At 46.7% G+C, this 14,506-nt stretch overlaps 1 protein-coding gene across 1 annotated transcript in view; it reads left to right on the top strand.

Moving 5' to 3' along the window:
- Positions 1-13,530, top strand: part of osbpl7 (oxysterol binding protein-like 7) — a gene marked incomplete at both ends in the record, with an annotated part of 29,379 nt that extends 15,849 nt beyond the window's left edge. The window contains 10 exons of the mRNA XM_080542556.1: positions 143-278; positions 582-868; positions 1,824-1,961; positions 5,522-5,585; positions 6,842-6,920; positions 7,582-7,726; positions 8,935-9,085; positions 10,256-10,382; positions 11,100-11,222; positions 13,422-13,530. Of these exons, the coding sequence (XP_080398682.1) occupies positions 143-278; positions 582-868; positions 1,824-1,961; positions 5,522-5,585; positions 6,842-6,920; positions 7,582-7,726; positions 8,935-9,085; positions 10,256-10,382; positions 11,100-11,222; positions 13,422-13,530 (1,359 nt within the window). The remainder of the gene's footprint in view (positions 1-142; positions 279-581; positions 869-1,823; positions 1,962-5,521; positions 5,586-6,841; positions 6,921-7,581; positions 7,727-8,934; positions 9,086-10,255; positions 10,383-11,099; positions 11,223-13,421) is intronic.
- Positions 13,531-14,506: the final 976 nt, after the last annotated feature.

The following is a 14,506-nucleotide window of genomic DNA, read 5'->3' as shown; positions in this document are numbered from 1 at the left end:
TCTCTCTCTCTCTCTCTCTCTCTCTCTCTCCCTGTCTCTCTCTCTCTCCCTCCCCCCTCTCTCTCTCCCTCCCTCCCTCTCTTCCTCTCCCTCCCTCCCTCCCTCCCTCTCTCTCTCTGCTCCTCCCCCTCCCCTCCTCTAGAGGGCGCCCTCGGTGACAGACTCAGAGTATTTTGACGCCAGTGATGACGTCCTGTGTGGGAGCTCCACCGAGGTGTCGTATGAGTCTGGGCTGAGCGACGGGACCACCAGCAACTCTGAGCCAGAGGAGGGTCATGGTGGGCACACACACACACACACACACACACAAGAGATTATAGAAGCTAGCTATCATAGCTAGAACTCCTGGTTAGCCTTATTATGATTATTATTGACTGATAGTTTTTCCACAGAGGTCTTAACCAATAAGTCTCTCAGTGCAGTTCTAATGCTCCCTCCCCCCCTCCCTCTCTCCCTCCCTCTCTCTCCCTCCCTCCCTCCCCCCCTCCCTCCCTCCCTCCCCCCCTCCCTCCCCCCCCTCCCTCCCCCCCCTCCCTCCCCCCCCCTCCCTCCCCCTCCCCCCCCCTTCCCCCCCTCCGCAGCTAACGCCACCCGCAAGTACCAGGCGGGCGTCTCCAAGACCCCCAGCAGCAGTGCTGCCCCCCCTAGCACGGGCCGTCGGACCGCCCTGGCGGCGGCGTGCCCAGACAACAGCCACGTGGGCCTGATGACCATCCTGTACAACAACATCGGCAAGGACCTGTCCCGCGTCTCCATGCCGGCGCCGCTGAACGAGCCTGTCAACCTGCTGCAGAGGCTGTGTGAGGAGCTGGAGTACTCTGAGCTGCTGGGGGCCGCCAACCACACGCTGGACCCCTACGAGAGGATGGTAGGGGCTGGCTTAGACACACACACACACACACACGCTGGACCCTTACGAGAGGATGGTAAGGGGCTGGCTTAGACACACACACACACACACACACACACACACGCTGGACCCCTACGAGAGGATGGTATGGGGCTGGCTTAGACACACACACACACACACACACACACCCTGGACCCCTACGAGAGGATGGTATGGGGCTGGCTTAGACACACACACACACACACACACACACCCTGGACCCCTACGAGAGGATGGTAGGGGCTGGGTTAGACGAGCTGGATAGATGATTCACTTCACAACAAATACTGACTTGAAGAAGTCACTTGGGATAAAGGCATCTTGACATTGACAATTTACATTTTGGGCGTTTAGTAGACGCCTTATTCCAAAGCGACTTAGAATCAATACATTTGACTAAGCAAGTGAATCATCAATCCACCAGTCGTAGCAGGAAGAGTAATCTAGCTCAGGCCAGGGGCCATTGGCAGTCGTCGTGCTAGCTAGGAGAAGAAACTTTTTGGGGGGGGACAAAAATGTCTGTCTGCTGTTCAGGTCTACATGTCTGTCTGTTGTTCAGGTCTACATGTCTGTCTGTTGTTCAGGTCTACATGTCTGTCTGTTGTTCAGGTCTACATGTCTGTCTGTTGTTCAGGTCTACATGTCTGTCTGTTGTTCAGGTCTACATGTCTGTCTGTTGTTCAGGTCTACATGTCTGTCTGTTGTTCAGGTCTACATGTCTGTCTGTTGTTCAGGTCTACATGTCTGTCTGTTGTTCAGGTCTACATGTCTGTCTGTTGTTCAGGTCTACATGTCTGTCTGTTGTTCAGGTCTACATGTCTGTCTGTTGTTCAGGTCTACATGTTTGTCTGTTGTTCAGGTCTACATGTCTGTCTGTTGTTCAGGTCTACATCGCTGTCTGTTGTTCAGGTCTACATCTCTGTCTGTTGTTCAGGTCTACATCGCTGCCTTCGCCATCTCTGGCTACGCCACCGCTTACTACCGCAACCGCTACAAGCCCTTCAACCCCGTCCTGGGGGAGACGTACGAGTGTGAGAGAGAGGACAAGGGCTTCCGCTTCCTCAGCGAGCAGGTAGGAAGAACACCCCTCCCCCTCCACCCCCCTGTAGGACCTGGCCCTACCCCCCACCCCCCCTGTAGGAAGAACACCCCTCCCCCCCCACCCCCCTGTAGGAAGAACACCCCCCCCCCACCCCCTGTAGGAAGAACACCCCTCCCCCCCACCCCCCCTGTAGGAAGAACACCCCCCCCCCACCCCCCCTGTAGGACATGGGGAGCTTCAGGGAAAATGACAAAGCAACAAGCATTATGAAACATTCAGATAGGTGCTAGATGTATTATAGATGTATTATAGATGTATTGTAGATGTATTATTCAGAGCAGGCATGCCTCTCCTGACATGTACTGTAGAGTTAGGAATCATGAATGAATGAATGAATGGTCTTTATTGTCATTAATATAGTACAGGTACCATACAACGAAATTTGGGAGGGGGGGGCTCCCCTGGTGCTAGGAAAAAAATACTAAAAACAAGAAGGGAAAAGAGCTGGTTTACATAAATAATAAAGGCTATATTAACACTATCCACTATACTATACTATACAAATAAAACACTGTGCTGTACTCTATGCTATGCTATAAATATCCTAACATTTCCTATCTCTGAACCTTATGTGCACGAGGGTTGTCATATTGCACATAGTATTATTGCACATTCATATAAAGTGTCGCAGTTTGCAGGTTTGAAATGTTCACAGTTGTGTTTCAGTATTGCACTTGATTACAATCTAGTAGCTGCCATCAAATTGTCTAGATTGTCCAGGGCCTAGAACCTAGGTCTTTGCTGTGTTCAGGGCCTGAATGGCCCTAGGGTAGAAGCTGAGCTTCAGTCTATTTGTCCTTGCGGACATGGTCCTGAACCGCCTGCCCGAGGGCAGCCGAACAAAGTGTTCGTTCCCAGGGTGTGATGGGTCTCTGGAGATCTTGGAGGCCTTCCTGAGGCAGCGTGTGTTGTACAGCTCTTCCAGAGAGGGGAGGGGGGCGCCGATGATCTTCTGGGCCGATTTCACGACTCCCTGTAGCGCTTTCCTCTCTGCGGCTGTGCAGCTGGAGAACCACACGCAGATGCAGTAGGTGAGGATGCTCTCCACTGTGCAGCCGTAGAAGGTCACAAGCAGCTCCTGTTTGAGGTGGTATTTCCTGAGGACTCTCAGGAAGTAGAGCCGCTGTTGTGCCTTCTTGATGATGGCTGCTGTGTTGGTCTTCCAGGACAGGTCATGTGGTATGTGCACCCCCAGGAATCGGAGGGTTGAGACTCTCTCCACGCTCCCTCCATCGACGAGCAGGGGCTGGACCTCAGATATTTTCCTCCTGAAGTCCACGATGATTTCCTGGGTCTTTGACTGGTTCAGCAGCAGGTTGTTAACCTTGCACAGCTTGCCCAGCTGCTCCACCTCATCCCTGTACGCCGCCTCGTCCCCCCCCGAGATGCAGCCCACCACGGTGGTGTTGTCTGCAAACTTTATGATGGAGTTGCTGGGGTGGACGGGGGTGAAGTCGTAGGTGTAGAGGTTGTAGAGGATGGGGCTTAGCACGCAGCCCTGGGGGGACCCAGTGCTGAGTCTGAGGGCTGTGGAGGTGTGGGAGCCCACCCGCACCCTCTGGGGGCGGTCAGACAGGAAGTCCTTGATCCATGCACAGATGGAGTGTGATAGTCCCAGGTCTAGTAGTTTGGTCACTAGCCTGTCTGGAAGGATGGTGTTGAAGGCAGAGCTGAAGTCCACAAAGAGCAGTCTCGCGTAGATGTTCCCCCTCTCCAGGTGGGATAGAGTGGAGTGGAGAGTCGTCGCGATGGCGTCCTCTGTGGACCTGTGGGCTCTGTAGGCGAACTGGTATGGATCCAGGTTGGGCGGGAGGTGTGTGACTATGTGGGCCCGGACCAGTTTCTCGAAGCACTTCATGATGATTGGTGTGAGTGCCACCGGGCGGTAGTCGTTTAGGCAGCTCACCGTGCTTTTCTTCGGGACTGGGATGATTGTTGAGGTTTTCAGGCAGGGTGGGATGGTGGCCTGGGACAGAGACTGGTTGAAGATGTTGGTGAAAACCCTGGTCGGCGCAGTCCCTCAGCACCCGTCCCAGGACGCCATCCGGCCCTGAGGCTTTTCTGGGGTCCACCGCCTTCAGCACGCGTCTCACTTCATGCTCTGTGAGGGTGAGGCTGCTGAGAGCTGGAGAGAGTGGTGTTTGTGTTGTGGTTAACTCCGTTCGCCCCTCGTCGAACCGGGCGTAGAAGGAGTTCAGCTCTTCCGCCAGCCGGGGGCCGTCCTCCGCGGCTGTGAGCCTGTTGGCTCTGAAGTTTGTCATGTGCTGAACCCCCTGCCACACCCGCCTGGAGTCGTTGCTCAGGAAGCATTCCTCAATCTTCTCTCTGTGGTCTGCCTTGGCCTCCCGGATTCCACGGTTTAGGTTAGCCCTGGTGGTGCTGTACAGCAGTGTGTCCTTCGCTGAGAAGGCGTTGTCCCTCTCCTTGAGCAGTTTTCGGACGTGAACTGTTCCAGGTCCTCATGCTCATATTCCTGCCATGAGGTGTCATTCAGGCAGATCTGCAGTGGAGCGGACCCTGCTGGCCAGGTTCTGACAGTCTTAGTGGTGATGGGGGCACTTTTCCTCATGGGAGTGTAGGCTGGGATCAGGAGGATGGACACGTGGTGAGACATGCCTAGATGAGCTAGCGGTCTAGCCTTGTAGGCATGCTTGATGTTGGTGTATACCTTGTCCAGTGTGTTATCTCCTCTTGTTGCACATTTAACATGCTGATAGAACTTGGGTAGTACTACCTTCAGGTCAGCATTATAGATTGAAATCCCCCGCTATGATGTGTACTGCTTGAGGATCAGTGCTCTGTCCACCACTGATGACGTCATGTAGCCGGGCTAAAGCTAAGCTAGCATCTGCGCTTGGTGCAATGTAAACAGCTGTTATGTACACCGCGTTGAATTCCCTCGGGAGGTACTGTATGTGGGTCGGCATTTAACAGTCAAGTATTCCAGGTCTGGGGAGCAGTGGCTACTTACAGTTTTTGTGTTTAAGCACCAGCTGTCCTTCGTAGATATGATCAGGCCGCCTCCGCGCGTCTTCTCGCTAAGCAGCGTCCTGTCGGCACGGTGTAAAGTGCGGCCTTGTAGCGCGACCGCAGAGTCTATAATGGAAGCGCTGAGCCAGGTTTCTGTGAGAATAATCACACAGCTACCCCCCACGGTGTTGTTGGAAGCAACCTGCAGTCTCAGTTCGTCCATCTTGTTAGCTAGGGATCTTACGTTAGAGAGGAATGTCAATGTCATGTAGGATGTCATGGTAAATGGACTGCACTTATATATATATATATTGCTCCTTATTCCAAAACGTTTTACAACGGCCTCTCACTCACCCATTCACACACATTCACACACCAATTGCGGCAAGCTACCATGCAAGGCGCTGGCCCGCTCATTAGGAGCAATTTGGGCGTTCAGTGTCTTGCCCAAGGACACCTCGACGATGTGGTCGGCCGAGGTTCAAACCGCCGATCTGCCGACCTCGTGATCGGCCACAGCCGCCCCAATACACTCATGTGTTGTCCCTGTCTTTCACCAGGTCTGCCACCATCCCCCCATCTCTGCCTGCCACGCAGAGTCAGACATCTTTTCCTTCTGGCAAGGTGAGGTTGTTCTCTTTCTTGTGTATATGATGGAGGGATGGAGGGGGGAATGGAATATATCTATATTCTAGCAAAACGGGTCAACTTGATTTTGTTTTCTTACTTTTTCTGTACATTGTCATGTTGCACACTGTTGGGACACAAATACAATATGTGACAGCAGCTGGTGAAACCCGGGAACAAGTCGGCAACTGACGGACCGTTCAGACTTTTATTTGGAAAAATATAAATAAATGTCAACATTGTTGACTGCAATGGATTCAATGAGTAATACCTCTACTACTACCTAGTTAGTGTAGAGTAGTGGGGCCGATTACTCACCGAATCCGTTGCATGTTTTGGCCTGACTAGCGAGAGTGTCATTGTTATCTTATCTTTAAATCTTTCAGAATAAAAAGTCAGAACATTTTGATTGGATGGCGACTTGTTCCCGGTTTCACCCGCTGCTGTCACATATCGTTAGCCTCATAGCATAATTGCTTAAAGCCTGGTACACACATAAAGATTTATCTGAGAGAGACCCCACACATGAAGATAAAAAATCATGGATTGAACAGTTTTGATCGTATTGTGTGTGGTGTGTGCCGATATTCCCAATAGAGCACACCACATTTATAAAGATCTGTCGTTACCACAGTCTAGAGTCTCGCCACAAAACCGCTAATTCCACCAAGAAAACTGAGCCCATCTGGCAACCCTGGTCGGGAGTCGGGAGTTGCCCACACACAAGAGGATTTTTGGTCGTAAATATTGAACATGTTTAATATTTACGATTGTCGGCCCCGACCATTTTCCGAGCAGATTGTCGGGAGAAATGGACTCTTAACACACCTCACATCACAGGATAATCTTGTAGGATAATCTTTAGAGCCATCCCATAATCGGGTGTTTGCTGTCCGTGGTCGGAAGGGTGGAAATTGGGCCAAAATCGGCCAGATTATCTTTGTGTGTATCGGGCTTTAGTCATATTTTGGCCAAATAGAGATATCTGCCTAACTTTACTCTCCTAACACTGCTGATTCACTGTGCATTATGACTATGCCATCAGCCTGTCAGAATGCTTGTTACATTCCACAGTCCCTATTTGCCCAAGTCCTCTCTTTGACATAGGCATTTTTGACACTACATACAACGATGGCTCGGCTGACCACAAGTGGAGCATGACTTAGGCAATTATGCTATGAGGCTAACGATATGTCAAATACTTCAAACTGTGGTTGATTTTTGTCTTCCTGTCCTTGTTGTCATGTCAACAGACCAGCGATGGAAGAACAAGTTCTGGGGGAAGTCACTGGAGATCCAGCCTACTGGGATGGTGAACGTCACTCTGCCAAAGTTAGAACCTCCTAATCCTTATCTCCAAACCCCCAGTGGTGCTGTAGTCTGGTTGGTCTACAGGGGTTAGTGCTGCCTGACCTCACATAGCCCCCCCTTAGAGGTCAGGGGTCAATCTCTCAGGGCTCACCAGTGCCCACGTCCATACAATGCTGTATCTCATCTCCCACTCCCTCCATTTCCTTGTCTTGGCCCCCAAAAAAGAAGGAAAAAAGCACCCAGAGGCCATTTGTGTCACGTTCTCATGCTTTGGTTCTCATGTTGGGATCTGATGTCATGATTAGACTTTTCTTTTGAAAAATGTGAATACATTTCCGTGTTCTTGAAAATCAATGACACATCGCTAGTCGACTAACACAGCTTGTTTTGTGAGCCTGCTAACAATGTAAAGTAGTGTTGTAGTTAACTAGGTAGCAGTGGGGATTACTCACCCAATCCATTGCGTTGTTGCAGTATTTTGGCTCGACTAGCGAGTTTGTGTTGCGATTCTCAACAACGTTGAAACGTAGTTCCGTGTTTCAAAAGAAACGTCCGAACATTTTGATCGGTTGCCGACATGCGGACCAAAAGACTAGAACGTGTCACATTTGATCTTTCTTCTCAAGCTGGTTAAAATGAAGCATGAGATCTTTACAGGTCCCCGCTATGTGTTTCCTGTCAGGTTTGGGGACCACTACGAATGGAACAAGGTCGTGACCTGCATCCACAACGTGCTGAGTCAGCAGCGCTACTTGGAGCACTACGGAGAGGTCGTCATCCGCAACCTCAACAGCTCAGCCTGCACCTGTAAGATCACCTTCGTCAAGGTGAGTTGGTGCCACTGTAGCGCAGGCTACAGCAGAGCCAAGATGGCCACAGCAGAGCCAAGATGGCCACAGCAGAGCCAAGATGGCCGCCTAGTTACCTTGCTCACTGTTCAGTGTACATAAGGGCCAGAGAAACTGCAGCTCTTGCTTTCTGGTAAAACAGTTCGACAGAGTAGTTCAACATTTATTATGGGTTGCAACTTGCAACGCTAGCTGCCGTCTAATGAAAAACGCTCTTAAATATTTATTTTTATTTTATTTAACCTTTATTTAACCACTCCCATTGAGATACAATATCTCTTTTCCAAGAGTGACCTGGCCAAGATAGCAGCAATAAAATACATTTAAAACACAATAAACAGTAATGCCTACAAACATATCACACGGGGGAAAGGGGAAATCTATAAGAAGCAATTAGATTTTTCCTGAATGGCAACTTGAATCAGTTTTTTAAAACTCCTGTAGTGTAGGTAATGTGTCTGAAATATGACCGTGTTGGAGCCATATTAAGGCTTTTGAGTTTGAGTAAGAAAATCTATTAATAGGATATTTTGTGATAACTTTGTGTTGAATATTATGAAATATGTATATGAAATGTTTTGTTTACCTTTTTGATTTAGTCATGTATGTACCTTTAAGGATGTAGGGATTGGTCACCGACCTAATACTGAGCTAATTACCGTGAGTGGTTGCACCTGGTAGGATGGCTTTATATAGGTGATCGAAATGTGTGTTTGGTAGGTTATGGTGGCGCTGGTAATGTTTTCAACTGCACAACGTGTCACACAGGGTACATGACGTACTGCACAAGGAAGGTCAACCCGAGTTTGTTTAGTTTAATATATATTTTTTTTTTATTAACTAATTAATTAATTAATTTTGCCATTTAGCAGACGCCTTTATCCAAAGCGACTTACAATTACGAATTACAGGGACATTCCCCCTGGAGTAACTGAGGGCTAAGTGCCTTACTCAGGGGCACACTAGTAGTGGTGTGGTTTCAGGCGGGATTTGAACTCACGACCTTCCGATCACAAGTCCAACTCACTATCCACTAGACCACCACTACCCCTAACTACGACTCTGTGACTGCTTTCAAAGGAGTGTGTGTCTGAAAAACCCTTCACCATAACCTCAGAGGCTAAATGAAAGAAGGAGACATGGATTAGCCACTTCAGACCGACTTATGCTTTTTTTTTTTACTTAAGTCTCGCTATTGGGGGTCGGAGACCAACAAGAACGAGGTGCAGGGCATGGTGCTGGACCAGAGCGGTAGCGCCATCCACAGGTTCGGAGGTTTATGGCACGAGGGCATCTTCTGCGACACTTTGCCCACGCCACAGTGTATCTGGAAGCCAAGTAAGTAGCCGCTTCCCCTTGAAGGACGCTCCAAATTCTACTAGACTCACAACCTCAATCTTCCACCGTAGACTTGAAGACCTCCATCTCTTCAAGCTACACCTTAACTGTCCTTCCTAAAGACCTCCATCTCTTCAGGCTACACCTTAACTGTCCCTCCTAAAGACCTCCATCTCTTCAGGCTACACCTTAACTGTCCCTCCTAAAGACCTCCATCTCTTCAGGCTACACCTTAACTGTCCCTCCTAAATACCTCCATCTCTTCAGGCTACACCTTAACTGTCCCTCCTAAAGACCTCCGTCTCTTCAGGCTACACCTTAACTGTCCCTCCTAAAGACCTCCATCTCTTCAGGCTGCACCTTAACTGTCCCTCCTAAAGACCTCATTCTCTTCAGGCTACACCTTAACTGTCCCTCCTAAAGACCTCAATCTCTTCAGGCTACACCTTAACTGTCCCTCCTAAAGACCTCCTCATCCCCACTAACCCCCCTGTACAGTTTCCCAACTATAAATAAATAAAAGATCTTCCTTCTTCTAGCATTGTAACTGCCAATGACCCCCTGGTCATAGCATAGATTACTTACCCAAAATCCCAAATATCCCAAAATTTTTATTTGGATGAATCTTGTGAGAGTTATCAAAAATAAGTCTGGATTTTCCTTTAGCGACGTTGATGGAATACCCTCCTGGACCAAGAATGCTGTACACTTCTGATACAATGTTGATCTCATTCTGGGGTTTGGTTGATGTCCTGCCCCGCTGGATGGTTACATCTCACAGCCCTCAGTTACTGGTTGAGACTGAGAGCTGATCATATAGCTCGTAATTGAAAGAAATTGAAAGTCACAATAGCGTATTATTATTAACACATATTATTGTTATATTATTATTATTATGAATATTATTATTAACACATAGTATCGTTATTATTATTATGAATATTATTATTATTATTATTATTATTATGAATATTATTATTAACACATATTGTTGTTATTATTATTAATATTATTATTAGCACATATTATTATTAATAATAGTATTGACACATTGTTATTATTATTCATACTAATATTATTATTAACACATATTATTATTATTATTAACACATATTATTGTTATTATTCATATTATTATGAACACATATTATTGTTATTGTTATTCTGCAGACCCCCAGCCTAAGGACTACTTCCTGTACTACGGCTTCTCCAGCTTTGCCCTGGAGTTGAACGAGCTGACCCCAGGCCTGCAGCCCCTCCTGCCCCCCACAGACTCCCGCCTGCGCCCTGACCAGAGGTGAGTGGTGGCGCCCCCATGGGGCCTGGAGGGGTCATGGCAGGGAACTGCTATTTTAGAAAATGTACAGATAATCATAGATTTGACCTGGGGTAAGTTTCCTGATCATTAAGACGATAAGTTCTATGGAATAAAGGCCCAAAGGCCCAATCCCAATTCACCCCTACGGCTCTTTTTTTTTGCGTGTTCACGTGTAGGGTTGGGGTGTCCCAATTCTTGTTTTCATGTAGTGCAGGGCTGAGCCGTAGGGCTTCACAGCTCCGTTTGGAGATTTTACACGACCAGACTCTCATTGGAGCCGTGGCCCTACCTTCCAGGATGCCTTGTGAATCATCGACAGAAATCTGATTTCGCTTTAGACAATGCGGAAGACGCTCACAAATGTCATTACTTTTCCCTACCGTCTTATTATCTTAGTTTAATGTCATTTCAATGTATTATGGACATTTTCTTTATAACAAACATAACAAAATGCTATTATGCCGATGTGCTGTGCCTATGCTTAACATAGAAATACACCGTTCCACCGTTCCAAAGTCCAGCGCGCTTCAGCCAAGTTTAAGATCCGAGGGTTTTGGTGCTCAGCAGTAGAGGACAATATAATAGCAAAACTATTACCTGGGCACTTCCATTAGACCACCCAAAGCAAGACACCGGAGTACTCATATCTGATTGGCTGATTGTATGAGCGCCCCGGCGTCCCACCCTTGTTCCCAGGATGCTGGAGGACGGGCGGGTGGAGGAGACGGACCTAAAGAAGGATGAGGTGGAGGCCCTGCAGCGGGAACGCAGGAAGCAACAAGCCAAGAGCGGAGAGGAGCACATCCCTCGCTTCTTCAAGTAAGTACAGTCGTCCCCGCTAATTTATCTTTATTTTTTTAAGTGTGACATATCCTATATGTATGCATCAAACGCTTTAAAGCCATACGCCATTTACATGTTGTTTGTGTCTAGTGTTAGACGCACAGCTATGCAAACTTATCTCAGATGTACCTATCTTGCGTTACCCCCAGTGTTTCTCAAATGGCATTCCTGGGGGGCACGAGAGACAGGAGGTCAACAAGTTAAGCCGGGTACACACACAAAGATTTTCTAAATATGAACGGTGAAGATAAAATCATCATCATGGGTTGAACAGTTTTGATCGTATTGTGTGTGGTGTGCTCCCAATACAGCACCCCACATACATAAAGATCTGTGGTTACGACAGACAGTCCCCCAAGCCAGAACTCTTGCGTGATCAAACGTGATTTAACGTAGTACCCTGACTGACCTGTATGAGGCAGCCATGTGCGACAGGGCAAATAAAGTGCAGAAGAACGAAAAGAAGAAGTCAGCAACTTCAAAATAAAAGCGCAAGCTAACCGTTGTTGAAAATCACATCGCTAGTCAACTATACAGCTTGTTTTGTGAGCCTGCTAACAATGTAAAGTAGTGTTATAGTTAACTAGGTAGCAGTGGGGATTACTCACCCAATCCAATGCATTGCAATATTTTGGCTTGAAATAGTGTGTGATGTGATTTTCAACAATGTTGAAATTTATTTCCGTTTTCAAAATAAAAGAACATTTTGATTGGTGACTTGTTCCCCCTTTCACCAACCGCTGTCACAATGTTGACATCTTTCATGAAATTAGGAAAAAAAAATCAGTTTATAAGTAGCATTTTACATTTTACATGAATAAGCAGAATTGTAGTAATCTAAAAAGAATTTCAGATAAAAGGTGTTTATTTTTTCACAATGCGCTTCCTTTTATTGTTTTTATTTCAATAAATGTGAACTTGCCCCATGTTGTGACAGTGTTGTTGGGGTGAGGGGGGCTCACACATTTGTTGTTCTCCCAAGGGGGGGATTGACAAAAAAGTTTGAGAACCACTGGGTTACCCCAAGACTGACAGGAATGATGGGTGAGAGAAAGGAGGGATGACAGGCAGGACCCTACGATTACGTGGCAGGCACCTTAGTGAGCTACACCACCCAGGCACCGCAGTTCCTGTTTACATGATCATATGTGACACGTTCTAATGCTTTGGTCCGCATATCGGCAACCGATCAAAATGTTCGGACCTTTCTTTTGAAACACGGAACTACATGTCAACGTTGTTGAGAATCACAACACAAACTTTCTAGTCAAGCCAAAATACTGCAACAACGCAATGGATTGGGTGAGTAATCCCCACTGCTACCTAGTTAACTATGACACTACTTCATGTGTCGCTGCTAGGGTCCTTACAAAAACAAAGACATTTGAACACATTACACCAATCCTGAGATCCCTGCACTGGCTACCAGTCTCTCAGAGAATTGAATTCAAAATCCTCCTAATTACATACAAATCACAAAATGGTCTTGGACCAAAATACATATCAGATCTCCTCCCACCCTATATTCCCGCAAGGTCGCTAAGGTCAGCTGAGACTAATCAGCTAATAATTCCAAGAGTAAAAACAAAACACGGTGCAGCAGCTTTCAGTCACGCTGCTGCATGCTCCTGGAACAAACTCCCTGAAGAAATCAAACAGGCCCAAACCCTTAAAATATTTAAATCTAAGCTAAAAACCTTCATGTTTTGCACCAGTTATGATTAAACACAAACACTTGTATCAATGTCTTTTTTCCATTAACTATTGTCTTTTTAAATGTTTTATCTATTTACTTCTTATATTTGCTTTTATTCATTATTCAATTTTTATTTTCTTACGCTCCTCTTGCTGTAATTTTAAATAATGTATGTAAAGCACTTTGAATTGCCCCTGTTGTATGAAATGTGCTATACAAATAAACTTGCCTTACCTTGCCTTACATTGTTACATTGGGACATTGTTAGCAGGCTCACAAAACAAGCTGTGTTAGTTGACTAGCGATGTGTCGTTGATTTTCACCAACGTGGAAATGTGTTCACATTTTTCGAAAAGAAAAGTGTGATCATCACATCGGATCCTGATATGTGGACCAAAGCATTAGAACGTGTCACATCGGGTCACGTCCTTATCCTCTCCTCTCCTCTCTCTCTCTCTGTCTCTCTCTCTCTCTCCCAGGAAAGCCCTGGACTCCTCAGGCAGGGATGTGTGGCTGACCAACGGAACCTACTGGAAGATCCGGGAGGACCCGGGCTTTGCGAACGTGTATAACGAGGAACTGTGGTGAGCTGTGAACCCAGACTGTGACCGTTCTAAAGCCTGGGAGAATCTAATGAAGACGTCTACACACCCATATGATAAGCTACTGGACGTAGCTGGATGGACGTTGGTGACAGACAGCGTGGATGAACCACCCACAGGCTTTTTTGACGTTCATAAATTCGCTCTGGAAATCTGATCAGCACTCATGGGAATGCCTCTTGTCCAATCAAATTACTTTGGTCCCTTTTATGACGTTTTATGAACCCAGTGTGCGCTCCGGCGCTCTCAGAGCAAATTTACGAACGCAGACGCCCCCAGTGTGGAGATAGTGCTGATGTCACAAAGCAAACCCTTCACCCTCCGTTACGACTCCCGTGACTGGCTCATGGGGAGAAAAAAAAGGTCAGTTCTTGGAAACCCGTTGGATTGTGGGTAATAGCATCACCTGTTCTGCCGCGAGGAAGGCTAAAGAAGAGACTGCCCTCGGTTTTCTAAAACCATTCTACTCCTTTTTGGTGTATTTCAATGTATTTTAGAACACTGTTGTTTTTTGTTTCTGTGTAGAGAATGCCCCCCCCCCCCCCTGTCAATCACTGAGGTCTGTCTGTATTGAAAACTGTATATGTCCTCAGTTGAACCCTGTTCATGAGAAGCATTAGTGTGTCTCACACGTTTCCTTCTCTCCTCTAGCTTTTAGAACAAACCTTCAAAACTTCAACAATCTGACACGGGAATGTATAATCTTTTAATGTGTCTCTCTGTCACCTAGTTGCATGTAAACAACACTTTTCTAATGTAAGTGTTCTATTTTTCTCTCATGCTTTTAGTTAATTGTATCAATGCTATTATTTCTAATTATTAAAGATGTTCATTTGAAGTTGAAATTGGATACATATATTCATATCCTTGGTTGTAACCATAATACGGGTGCTTTCATATTTTTAAAGTATATGAATTATGACTATAATCAAATTATAATAAATCTAGCAACATACACCTGT

This window comes from Nansenia antarctica (genome assembly GCF_963989245.1).
Source record: "Nansenia antarctica genome assembly, chromosome: 11".
Classification (NCBI taxonomy): domain Eukaryota; kingdom Metazoa; phylum Chordata; class Actinopteri; order Argentiniformes; family Microstomatidae; genus Nansenia; species Nansenia antarctica.
The sequence above is the reverse complement of the archived record's forward strand: the minus strand, read 5'-3'. Positions and strand labels throughout refer to the sequence as shown.